Source organism: Ahaetulla prasina, chromosome 4, assembly GCF_028640845.1.
Source record: "Ahaetulla prasina isolate Xishuangbanna chromosome 4, ASM2864084v1, whole genome shotgun sequence".
Taxonomy (NCBI): domain Eukaryota; kingdom Metazoa; phylum Chordata; class Lepidosauria; order Squamata; family Colubridae; genus Ahaetulla; species Ahaetulla prasina.
The window spans coordinates 145644798-145657163 of NC_080542.1; the positions used below are offsets into that span (position 1 = coordinate 145644798).

At 41.6% G+C, this 12366-nt stretch overlaps 1 protein-coding gene across 9 annotated transcripts in view; it reads left to right on the forward strand.

Moving 5' to 3' along the window:
* The window catches only part of ADCYAP1R1 (ADCYAP receptor type I), a 187799-nt gene that overhangs the window by 62378 nt on the left and 113055 nt on the right, over positions 1–12366 (forward strand). For all 9 annotated transcript variants that reach the window (XM_058181027.1, XM_058181026.1, XM_058181028.1 and 6 more), the window contains exon 3: positions 4284–4389. In XM_058181027.1, the coding sequence (XP_058037010.1) occupies positions 4284–4389 (106 nt within the window). The remainder of the gene's footprint in view (positions 1–4283; positions 4390–12366) is intronic.

The window sequence follows — 12366 nt, forward strand, 5'->3', positions numbered from 1 at the left end:
TACACATGTTCTTAAAGAGATTAGGCCCTTGTCCTATTTTTAGGAACCTCTTTTTAGTACCATTAATCAGTGGAGTGGCTCGTCGCCAGAAGTTGTGGGACAGGTTCTCTATCATTGGAGCTCTTTCAAATGAGATTGAGCAACCATTTGTCCAGAGTGGTATACAGTCTCCTGCTCACACAGGGGTTGGACTAGAAGACCTCCAGGGTGCCCGCCAACTCTGTTATTTTGCGTTGTGAGCCTGCTGGGGATGCAAACTTGGAAAACAAATAAGAAATAACAGAGGTGGGGTGGGGTGTCACCTTCTCTAACGCTGTTTTCCTCCGATTTGTCTTTGAATCAAGAGATGCAGGTAGTCCTCGACTTATTGACCATTTATTTAGAGTCTTCTTGAATGAGAAGCGAAACATCTCCCAAAAAAACAACAACCCAAGAACGTCCCAGTTGCCTCCTGGAAAAGCACCTTTGAGACTGCTAAGTGAAACATTTGTTAAGTGAATTTAAGATTCAGAAATAAATGAATCCATATGACGCACAAGGTCATTAAACAAATCCAGCTTCTCCCCCACTCCCCCATTAACTTAGCTTATTGGAAGCCATCTGGGAATGTCACAAATGGGGATCACATGACCTAGAATGCTACAACCGTCATAAATGCAAGAATCCCTGCAGTTGTTAAGTGAATCATGCCATCGTTAAGCCTGCTGGTTGGGGAATTCTTGAAGTCCACTTACCTTTGTTGGAAGAAATATCCATTTGGGTTCCAAGTGGGGAGAAAGACACTGGAAACATGGAGGCTGATTGGAAAGATGGTTTATTGATGACCACATGGGTTTGAGATCCTGGGCACATGGAGTGGAGAGTGAGAGTGATTTATACCTTCTCTTGGGCTTTGAACTTGAGCTTCCTGTTCCTGTGGCAAGGGCATGTATTCTATTGGTTGCTGTCGGACTCCTATGGGGCCATATGGGGTCATGTTTGTCTGAATCAAGTTTGGTTAAAGCCTGGAGGGTAATGCAGTGTCCCCAGATGATTGTGCCCTGTGGGTGAGCTCTGCTGATAGATAAGCCTATTATGTCCTGGAGAGTCATGTCTTAATCCCATCACCCTAAAACTGAAGGTCTTTTGTCTTGTAGATAGGCTGGCCCAGTCTTTCTCAACGGGCACCAAATATCTGCTGGGGGGCAGGGAACTGCTCTTTGTCTTTAAAAACATGTTTCTCCACTTCTCATTTAGGGAAATATAATATTCTGCCTTTTTAAAATATTCCTCAAAATATTTCATTGTTCTAGGAGATGGGTGGGTTCTAACTTTCTACACCTTAAAGTCGCCAAGCTGAGAAACTCTGCTCTCATTCAGTCACTGACATTTGTCGTTGGCAGACCAAGAAAATCACTAATTCCACACAGGTAGTCCTCGACTTACGACCACAATCGAGACCAACATTTCTGTTGTTAAGCAAGACAATGCAGTTGTTAATTTAGTAACCCAGCTGTTATGTGAATCTGGCTTCGCCATTGACTTTGCTTGCCATAAAAGGAAAAGCGGGATCACGTGACCCCGGGATACGGCAACCGTCATAAATATGAGTCAGTTGAATTTTGACCATGGGGATGCTGCAGTGGTCGTAAGTGTGAAAAACGGTCATAAGTCCACTTTTTTCAATGCTGTTGTAACTTGAATGAACTGTTGCTTAGTCAAAGGATACCTGTATTTTCCAGGCTCCCGAAAGAGTTTGATTCCAAACATTGCTTTTATTTGTGTCTTTTTGACGTGCCTCGTCCTGCTTTAGCTATCATTTTGTTCCAAATCTTGCTTATTTCCCTCGGGAGGAAATTGAGACGGTTTCTCAGTTCAGTGCTGAAAGCTGTAAACACATGCTGAAGGCATCTCGAGTCAAATCAGAACCTCTTGTAAAATCATTGTAATGCCACAAAACGGTTGTGTTGGGAAGTAGAAACAGTGGTGCGCCACTCGGCAGGGAGAGCAATTGAGGAAGGTTTAAAACGGTGCTTGCAATATCTGTATTTCTTTAGTAGTAGTCCTTGCAGAAGCGGTATTTCATTTGGAGACAGGATGCAAAAAAAACCCCCATACATTTAATTCGTGGGTGCGATGCAGAAGGGATGCAGAAGCCAGATTCTTTACGCAATCAATTCATTACGGTTGCTACAGCTAGTCCTCGGATTATGATATATTTATTTTATTTATTTACTGGAATTTGTCAAACAAAAAGGAGAACAAGAATAAGAGAATAAAAATACAAGGGCAGGGACGGTAGGCACATTAGTGCGCTTATGCATGCCCCTCTCTAGTAAAGGTAAAGGTTCCCCTCGCACATATGTGCTAGTCGTTCCCGACTCTAGGGGGCGGTGCTCATCTCCGTTTCAAAGCCAAAGAGCCAGCGCTGTCCGAAGACGTCTCCGTGGTCATGTGGCCGGCATGACTTAACGCCAAAAGTGCACGGAACGCTATTCCCTTCCCACCAAAGATGGTCCCTATTTTTCTACTTGCATTTTTTACCTGCTTTCGGACTGCTAGGTTGGCAGAAGCTGGGACAAGTAACGGGAGCTCACCCCGTTACATGGCAGCACTAGGGATTCGAACCGCTGAACTGCCGACCTTTCGATCGACAAGCTCAGCGTCTTAGCCACTAAGACACCGCGTCCCCTTATGAAGTAAGGTCTAGGGAAGTCAATTTGCGACTGAAAGTGTGAAAATTTTTAGCTGAGACAACTGGATCAGGTAGGGCACTCCAGACTATGAGAACTCTATTACAGAAATCATATTTTTTTACAACAATTTGTAGAACAATTTACATTGAGTTTAAAGCGGTTGTTCGCGTGCGTATTGTTGCAATTAAAACAGAAAAAAAGTCATTTACAGATAAAGCATTGCTACGTATAATTTTGTGTGCAATACCTAGGTCTGACCACAAGTGACGCAGTTCTAAGTTATCCAAACAGAGAATTTTGAACCTCGTAGCATGGGGAATTCTACTGTGTACAAAAGAATGCAAGACTTTTCTCGTGAAATATTTCTGAACCCATTCGATTGTACTGATGTCAGATATATGGTGGGGATTCCAAACAGTTGAACAATGCCCTAAGACTGGTCTAGCATAATTTTCATAAGCTCTAATTGGCAATACAATGTTTCCAGAAAAAATGCTTCACAAAATGAAATGATCATTCGTTGACTGGCCATTCCAGGTTGTGACAGACTCCTCCCCTCCACCCAAAAAAAGCTCCCCGTTTTGAAGTTAGGGAGGGAGGGAGGGAGGGAGGAAAGAGACAGGCAGGGAGGGAGAGCGAGAGAGATGGAAGGAGAGAGAGACAGAGAGGGAAGAATGGAGATAGGTAGGTAGGTAGGTAGGTAGGTAGGTAGGTAGAGATAGATAGATGATAGATGATAGATAGATAGATAGATAGATAGATAGATAGATAGATAGATAGATAGATAGATAGATAGATAGATAGGTAGGTAGATAGAAAGAGAGAGAGAGAGAGGTGATGGATGGATGGATGGATGGATGACAGATAGATATAGATAGAAAGATAAATTGAAAGAGAGAGAGAGAGAAGTAGAAATATAGCTAGATAGATATAGATAGAAAGATAAATAGAAAGAGATAGATAGATAGATAGATAGATAGATAGATAGATAGATAGATAGATAGATAGATAGATATGATGGATGGATGGATGGATGGATGGATGGATGGATGACAGATAGATGTAGATAGAAAGATAAATAGAGAGATAGATAGATAGATAGATAGATAGATAGATAGATAGATAGATAGATAGATAGATAGATAGATAGATAGAGATAGATAGAAATATAGCTAGAGAAAGAGAGATGATGGATGGATGAATAGATGGATGGATGACAGATAGATATAGTTAGAAAGATAAATAGAAAGAGAGAGAGAGAGAGAGAGATGATGGATGGATGGTTGGACAGATGGATATAGACAGAAAGATAAATAGAAAGATAGATAGAGATAGATAAATAGAAAGAGATAGATAGATAGATAGATAGATAGATAGATAGATAGATAGATAGACAGACAGACAGACAGACAGACAGACAGACAGACAGACAGACATATATATATATATATATACCGGTATAGAGAGAGAGATGGTAGATGGATAAACAGAAAGAGAGATGATAATGGACAGGTATATAAGTCACTAATCAGCCGTTGACCATCCATTTCCCCCCATGCCTTGAAGTCTGGGGTTCTCACCGTGGGCCTGTTTTCTACTTTCCCTCAGGCTGCATCCATGCATTCTGATTGTTTCATCAAAAAGGAACAAGAAGCGTGTTTAGAAAACATCCAGAAACTGACCAGCAGTTCGACCTTCAATGAATCATCCCCAGGTATGTGCTGGAACTCACCACAAATCAGTAAAATCAGTAAATCCTTCCAGATCGTAAGATCAGTAAATTTGTACCAGATCTCAAAATCAGTAAAGAAGATACTCTGAGGAGACCACAGGGAGCCCAAAATTTTTCTTGTTAAGTGAGGCATTTGTTAAGTGAGTTTTGTCCCATTTTATGACCTTTCTTGCCACAGTTGTTAACTGAATCACATGCAGTTGTTAAGTTAGTAACCTGGATATTAAACGAATCTGGCTTCCCCTCTGACTTTGCTGCAACGGTGATCCCTTGAACTCGGGACATTGCAACCGTCGTAAGTATAAACCAGTTGCCAAGCATCCGAATTTCGATCATGTGACCATGGGGATGTTGCAACGGTCGTAAATATGAAAAACGGTCATAAGCCACTTGGTCTCAGTGCCGTGCAACTTCAAATGGTCACTAACTAACAATTCTAACGCACTGAAGTTAACAATTCATTATAAGGTAGTCCCTGGACTTATGACCACAGTTAAAGCCTGAATTTCCCTTTCTAAGCATGATGGCTGTTGAGCCGGGTTAAGCCGGATTGTTAAGCAAAACAGAATAACAGAGTTGGAAGGGATTTTGGAGGTCTTGTAGTCCAACCCCCTGCTCAAGGATTGCGATTGTTAAGTGAATCACATGGAATCCAGCTTAGCAAGGGAAATTTTCGGCCCAATTGTGATCATAAATTGAGGACCGCTTGTATATAAAATTAGTGCAAATTCCATTTCCTTCTGGCACTGATGATGTTGCCTGAATGTCTCGAAGAAAACAACTAAGCTCAGAGAGCACCAAGGACCCCATAGTCGTCGTCCTCCTCCTCCCAATTCCCATTCCTTCCTAGCATTGATGATGTTACCTAGTGGGTTCATGAAACATCTGCAGGAAAGCCACCAAGCTCAGAGAGCAGCAAGGACCCCACAGTTCTCCTCCTCCTCCTCCGCTTCTTCCTCCTCCTCTTCCTCCATCTCCTCCTCCTCCTCCTCTTCTTCTCCTCCATCTCCTCTTCCTCTTCCTCCTCCTCTTCTTCTCCTCCTCTTCTTTTCCTCTTCCTCCTCTTCCTCCTGTTCCTCCTCCTCCTGTTCCTCGTCCTCCTCTTCTTCTCCTCCTCTTCCTCTTCCTCCTCTTCTTCTTCTCTTCCTCCTCTTCCTCCTCCTCTTCTTCTCCTCCTCTTCTTTTCCTCTTCCTCCTCCTGTTCCTCCTCCTCCTCTTCTTCTCCTCCGCTTCCTCTTCCTCCTCTTCTTCTTCTCTTCCTCCTCCTCCTCCTCCTCTTCTTCTCCTCTTCTTTTCCCCTTCCTCCTCTTCCTCCTCCTCCTCCTCCTCTTCTTCTTCTCCTCTTCTTCCTTCTCCTCCTCCTCCCTGCAAACCCTTCCCCCCCTCCCTTCTAGGACTGATGAGGTTCCCCTAGTTGGGTCACGAAACGTCTACAGGAAAACCACCAAGCTCAGAGACCACCCAGAACCATCCAGTCCGTCCCTGAGTTACAAAACGTCTTTCGAAATAAGATCTGGCAAACCCTCGACGAAGCATCAAATGCCCGTCCCCTTCCTGAGCCAAGGCACAGCTGTCTTAGACCCCTCTGGCCACAGAGCAGGCAGCGTTTTTCCAAAACGCACATCTGTGAAATTGTCTCTCCTCCCCGTCTTGGCAAAAACTACTCCTAATTTCCACACATGAACAGGGCCGCACAACAGTTCTGGCTCTTTGGCTCATTCGCTTCCATATTCTAATGGCTGCAAGGCTCGTTCGGCTCAATCTGCATCAGGAGAATTCCCGCGCCGTTGTGTTTTTGCTCATCGTCAACATTATTTTCTGGAAAGAAAAAGGGAATTTGGAGAAAGAAGCAGAAAAATGTCCTTCGGGAGTTGTGGGACGATAGAGACATTTTCTCTCATGCCCCCTTGGTGTCAGGATTGGGGAAATGTAGAAGGATTTCCTCTCTCTCTCTCTCTCTCTCTCTCTCTCTCTCTCTCTCTCTCTCTCTCTTTTTTTTAAAAAATCCACTTTATTTCATGCCATAAACAAGTAAAGCCTTCTGGCAACTGCTGGCAAATAGAAAAGAAGAGCTAAGGAAGCAGGAAGAGGCTGAGATAGGGACACACTCTGTTGTGTAAAAATGTAAACTGTAAGCTTAAGTGGTTGTACCATTCTTCCGCCTGGCCTTAGCTGTATTTTTGGTGATTAGGACAAGATGGGTAGGATAATCCCTCTTCCTCTCCCCTTCCCTTCCTTTCCTTTCCTTTCCCTTCCCTTCCCTTCCTTTCCTTTCCTTTCTCTTCCCTTCCCTTCCTTCCCTTCCTTTTCCTTCCTTCCCTTCCCTTCCCTTCCTTTCCTTTCTCTTCCCTTCCCTTCCCTTCCTTTCCCTTCCCTTCCCTTCCCTTCCCTTCCCTTCCCTTCCCTTCCCTTCCCTTCCCTTCCCTTCCTTCCTCCCTTTCCTTCCTTCCTTCCTCCCTTCCCTTCCCTTCCCTTCCCTTCCTTTCCCTCCCCTTCCTTTCCTCCTTTGCTCCCCTCTTACCCCTCCCACTTCCTCCTTTCCTTTCCTCCTTCCTTCCCCTCCCTCTTTACCCTAACCCTTCCTCCCTTCCTCATTCCCCTGCCTTCCTTCCTTTCTTCCTCCCTTCCCCTCCTCTAACACTTCCTTCCCTTCCTCCTTTCCCTTCCTTCTTTCTCCTCCTCCTTCTCCTCCCCTCCCCTCCCTCCTCCCTTCCCTTACCCCTTCTTTCCTTCCTTCTCCCCCTCTCTCTTCCACCCCCCCTTTCCCTTTCCCCTTCCTCCCTCCCCTCCCTCCTTCCCTTAGCCCTTCCTTTCTTCCTTGTCAACCATCCCTGCTCCACCATCTTCTCAACCTTAAAAGTTCTTAAATAGAATTTTGCCATATTTTCCAAACAAGGGGAAAAAATGCCCTAAAACAACCACGTAAAAATGTTTAGGGACCTCTGAATCAGGGGTGAAATCCAGCAGGTTCTGACAGGTTCTGGAGAACCGGTAGTAGAAATTTTGAGCAGTTTGGAGAACCAGCAAATACCACCTCTGGCTGGCCCCAGAGTGGGGTGGGAATGGAGATTTTGCAATATTTTTACCCCAGGAGTGGGGAGGGAATGGGGATTTTGCAGTATCCTTCCCTTGTCACACCCACGCCCACCAAACTACACCATACCCACAAAGCAACGCCCACAGAACCGGTAGTAAAAAAAATTGGATTTCACCACTGCTCTTAATTCAGACAGCACAATCTCTAGCACATAATATGCTGGGCATCCCCAGTAGCTGAAGAAAAGCAGATTATTTACAGATTTGACAATACCAACTGACAGTAAAGTAAAATAGCTGGAAAGAGACTGGGAAAAAATTGTGAAATATCAGGATTTAACCACTCAAATTGAGAGATTAGGGAATAAACTGGCAAATTGTTCCCCCATAGTTATTAAAGTGTTGGAAGCTTAAATAGAATTGTCAAAACAGCTGAAAAAAATATAGAATTATTCAGTCTTCTAGCACTGTTTGCAACAAACAAACAAAAAACAAAACTCCAAGCTTTGCTGCAAACTCAGTATATATTTCAATGATATCTGGACAATTCTAAGAATTTGAATTAATTCCAAAACACCAGTATTTGCTAAGTATTCTTCAGAAGCGAATACCTAATAATAAACGTGCTTAAATATTCAGAAAAACACACAAACACAAAAATGGAATTTCCACGTTTTCCTTAAAAAACAGTCAACCATATCTGGTAGACTAGATAGGATACATGACCAGGTAAAATAATTCTACCTTACAGATTGCCTTTGAATTACGACCACAGTGGAACCCAAGTGTTATGTTACTAAGTGAAACATTTGTTAAGTCAGTTTTGCCCCATTTTACACCTTTTTGTGGCTCTATTTTGCAACCTTCTGACAAGGAAAATCAATGGGGAAGCTAGATTCCCTTAACAAGCATATCATTCACTTAACCCCTGCAGTGATTCACTTAACAATGGTGGCAAGAAAGGTCATAAAATTGGGCAAAACTCACTTAACAAATGTCTCATTTAGCAACAGAAATGTTAGGCTCAATTTTGGTCACAAGTCAAGGAGCACCTATGTTCATTCATTCATTCTTTCTTTCAATTTCCATGACTCCATACGATTTACTATTCCAAAACTTGTATTACAATTTAAAATACTAAAAACATTTTAAAACAATAGAAATTACACTAAAAATCTCCAGATTAAATATTCGTAGGAGCAAGACAATCAGGAAATGAAAGAAAGAGGTACTAAAATGCAGGGGCTCCTTGATTTACGAACATTCATTTAATGGCTGTTCAAAGTACTGACAAGATCTACAGTAGTGGCCAAAATTGTGAAATATCAGGATTTAACCACTCAAATTGAGAGATTAGGGAATAAACCGGCAAATTGTTCCCCCATAGTTATTAAAGTGTTGGAAGCTTAAATAGAATTGTCAAAACAGCTGAAAAAAATATAGAATTATTCAGTCTTCTAGCACTGTTTGCAACAAACAAACAAAAAACAAAACTCCAAGCTTTGCTGCAAACTCAGTATATATTTCAATGATATCTGGACAATTCTAAGAATTTGAATTAATTCCAAAACACCAGTATTTGCTAAGTATTCTTCAGAAGCGAATACCTAATAATAAACGTGCTTAAATATTCAGAAAAACACACAAACACAAAAATGGAACTTCCACGTTTTCCTTAAAAAACAGTCAACCATATCTGGTAGACTAGATAGGATACATGACCAGGTAAAATAATTCTACCTTACAGATTGCCTTTGAATTACGACCACAGTGGAACCCAAGTGTTATGTTACTAAGTGAAACATTTGTTAAGTCAGTTTTGCCCCATTTTACACCTTTTTGTGGCTCTATTTTGCAACCTTCTGACAAGGAAAATCAATGGGGAAGCTAGATTCCCTTAACAAGCATATCATTCACTTAACCCCTGCAGTGATTCACTTAACAATGGTGGCAAGAAAGGTCATAAAATTGGGCAAAACTCACTTAACAAATGTCTCATTTAGCAACAGAAATGTTAGGCTCAATTTTGGTCACAAGTCAAGGAGCACCTATGTTCATTCATTCATTCTTTCTTTCAATTTCCATGACTCCATACGATTTACTATTCCAAAACTTGTATTACAATTTAAAATACTAAAAACAATAGAAATTACACTAAAAATCTCCAGATTAAATATTCGTAGGAGCAAGACAATCAGGAAATGAAAGAAAGAGGTACTAAAATGCAGGGGCTCCTTGATTTACGAACATTCATTTAATGGCTGTTCAAAGTACTGACAAGATCTACAGTAGTGGCCAAAATTGTGGAAACCTTTTGGGGAAAGTGTATTTTTGAGGTTTGATGGCTAATAACTACCACTTTTTGGGGGAGTTTCAAGATAATCCTATTCCACTGCTGGAATGGCCTAGGAATAGCTCAGACCTTCACCCAAGTGAAAGTCTACAGAGCCGACTAAAGAAACTTGTTAGTCAGAAGCAACCCAGCAATAAAACCCAGTTAATAGAAGCCACCCTTCAATCTTGGTTTCACACATTAGAACAGCTGCAGAACTGAAAAACTTGGTTCACTCCATGGGAAGACGTTGTAAGGCCCTAATTCATGCTAAAGTTTACCCAGGGAAGTATTCACTGACGTGGTGATAATTTTTGTATATCTCGTTTTTTCCATGGTGATAATTTTTGTATATCTCATTTTGTTTACGTGTTTCACTTTTCTTCTTTACACTGTAACTGCTATTCTAATAGCAAACGCTTCCTAAAAGTGATTGCAATACATTCCTGATTAAATTATCTTTCCATTGATATATAATTTATATGTTACTAGCTAGTTTTAGAAAATACACTTTTTCCCAAAAGGTTTCCACAATTTTGGCCACTACTGTACTTATGTTCCAGATTCAAAGTTCCCACGGTTGCTCCCACCCACCTCCTGTGACATGACTACACATCAGGCACTCTGCAAACGATCTGCATTTATGGCCATTTACGCTGTCCTGTGGTTACCTAACTGTATTTTTTGATGTTTTTGGCCAGAACTGGCATTTATGTGCAGTTTTCCTCAAAACTACACCATGGGGAACCACTGCTTAGCCTAACAACAACAGTGTTTGCTTCATAATGTGGATTCCCTTCGCAATCATGGTGATTTGCTTAATAACCGTTGTCATAAAGAGAGGTCGGCAGGCTCCATTATGGACATAACTCACGGACTACCTATAAAGACGGTCAGAATTGAGCCCAAAATTTATCTTGTTATGCGAAACCCTTGTTAAGTGAATTTTGCCACATTTTACAATCTTTTTTGCCTCAGTTGTTAAGTGAATCACTGCCATTGATAAGTTAGTCACCCGGTTGTTAAGTGAATCTGGTTTCTCTGTTGACTTTGCTGGTCAGAAGATCACAAAAGAGGATCGCATGACTTTGGGAGACACAGCCCCGGTCATAAATATAAGCCAGTTCCCAATTTTGATCACATGATCAAATGGTGACGCTGGGAAGGTCATAACTGTGAAAAATGAGCCTTTTTCAGTGCCGTTGTAACTTTGAACGGTCACTAAACAAATTGTTGTAAGCCGAGGAGTTCCTGTATTCATCTCCAGGCATAGCTTCTTCTAACAACTTCACTTACGGTGAAAAACTGTTCAGATCCAGGAAGGTTGTTCACCCAGAATTGGAGAAGGAAGAGAAACAAAAGATTTTCGGACAAGGAGGGACACCTACGAGTTTTACTCTTTGAAGCTCCGTCGTGAGCTTAAAACATATTTATTCATTCAAGCAGGACTGGCATAAATAGTTGATTTTAAATTGGGGTTTTAATAATATTTTAAATTTTTAATTGTTTTAATTATCGGCCATATAGTAATAGTTCATTTTAAATTCTTTTAATTGTATATATTCTGTGTTTTTATTCTGGCTGTACACCGCCCTGAGTCCTTCGGGAGAAGGGCGGTATAGAAATTTAATAAATAAAAAGCTTTCTGTGTAAATTTCTAAGATTTCCTTCTCTCATAATTCAACAAAGATGAGATGAGATGGCTGAGGAACTCTGGGAGTTGAAGTCCACAAGTCTTAAAAGAGCCAAGTTTGCAGACCTCTGATCTAGCACAACGATTTCTTCTATAGGGAGCCCTTGTTATTTTGTAGAGATAAAGATGGAATTTGGAGCCAGTTCAATGCAGTAATTAAGGCAATCAGGCTAGAAACCAGGTGAAGAGACTTCTAGTCCCACTTTAGGCATAAAAGCCGGTTGGGTGATTTTGGGACAAACACCAGGAGACGGTGAGTTCTAATCCCACTTTTGCATGAAAGCCATCTGGATGACTTTGGGCAAATTATTAGGTGGTGGTGAGTTCTAGTCCCATTTTAGGCATGAAACCTGGCTGGGTGATTTTGGGACAAACACCAAGAGATGGTGAGTTCTAGTCCAGACTCAGGCTTTTGGGTCAGTCACCAAGAAATAATAAATTCTAGTTCCACGTTAGACATAAAAGCCGGCTGGGTGACTTTGAGCCAATTACCAGAAGACAGTGAGTTCTAGTCCCGCTTTAGGCATGAAAGACAGGTGCGTTACTGTCTTTCTCAGCCCAATCCATCTCACAGGGTTGTTGTAGTGGGGAAAATAGGAGGAGGAAGCAGTATTATGTATATTGCATTACTTATAACATAATAAAAGCTGGATAAAAATCTAATCATGCAATCAATAAACATAAATTTAATGGAGTGGCATGGCATGGAATGGCAGCACTACAAAAGTGCTCTACCAAAGACGGAACAGGAGAGCTGATTTCTCATCTTAAAGCTCTCAGTTGGAGAAAACAGGCTGCTTAGACAATGTGATGTTCTCCATTCATACATTTTATGATTGCTGCAATGCAGGAGTGCAAGGATTACATAATCCTGTTCTGGCCATCAAAACATCTCCCA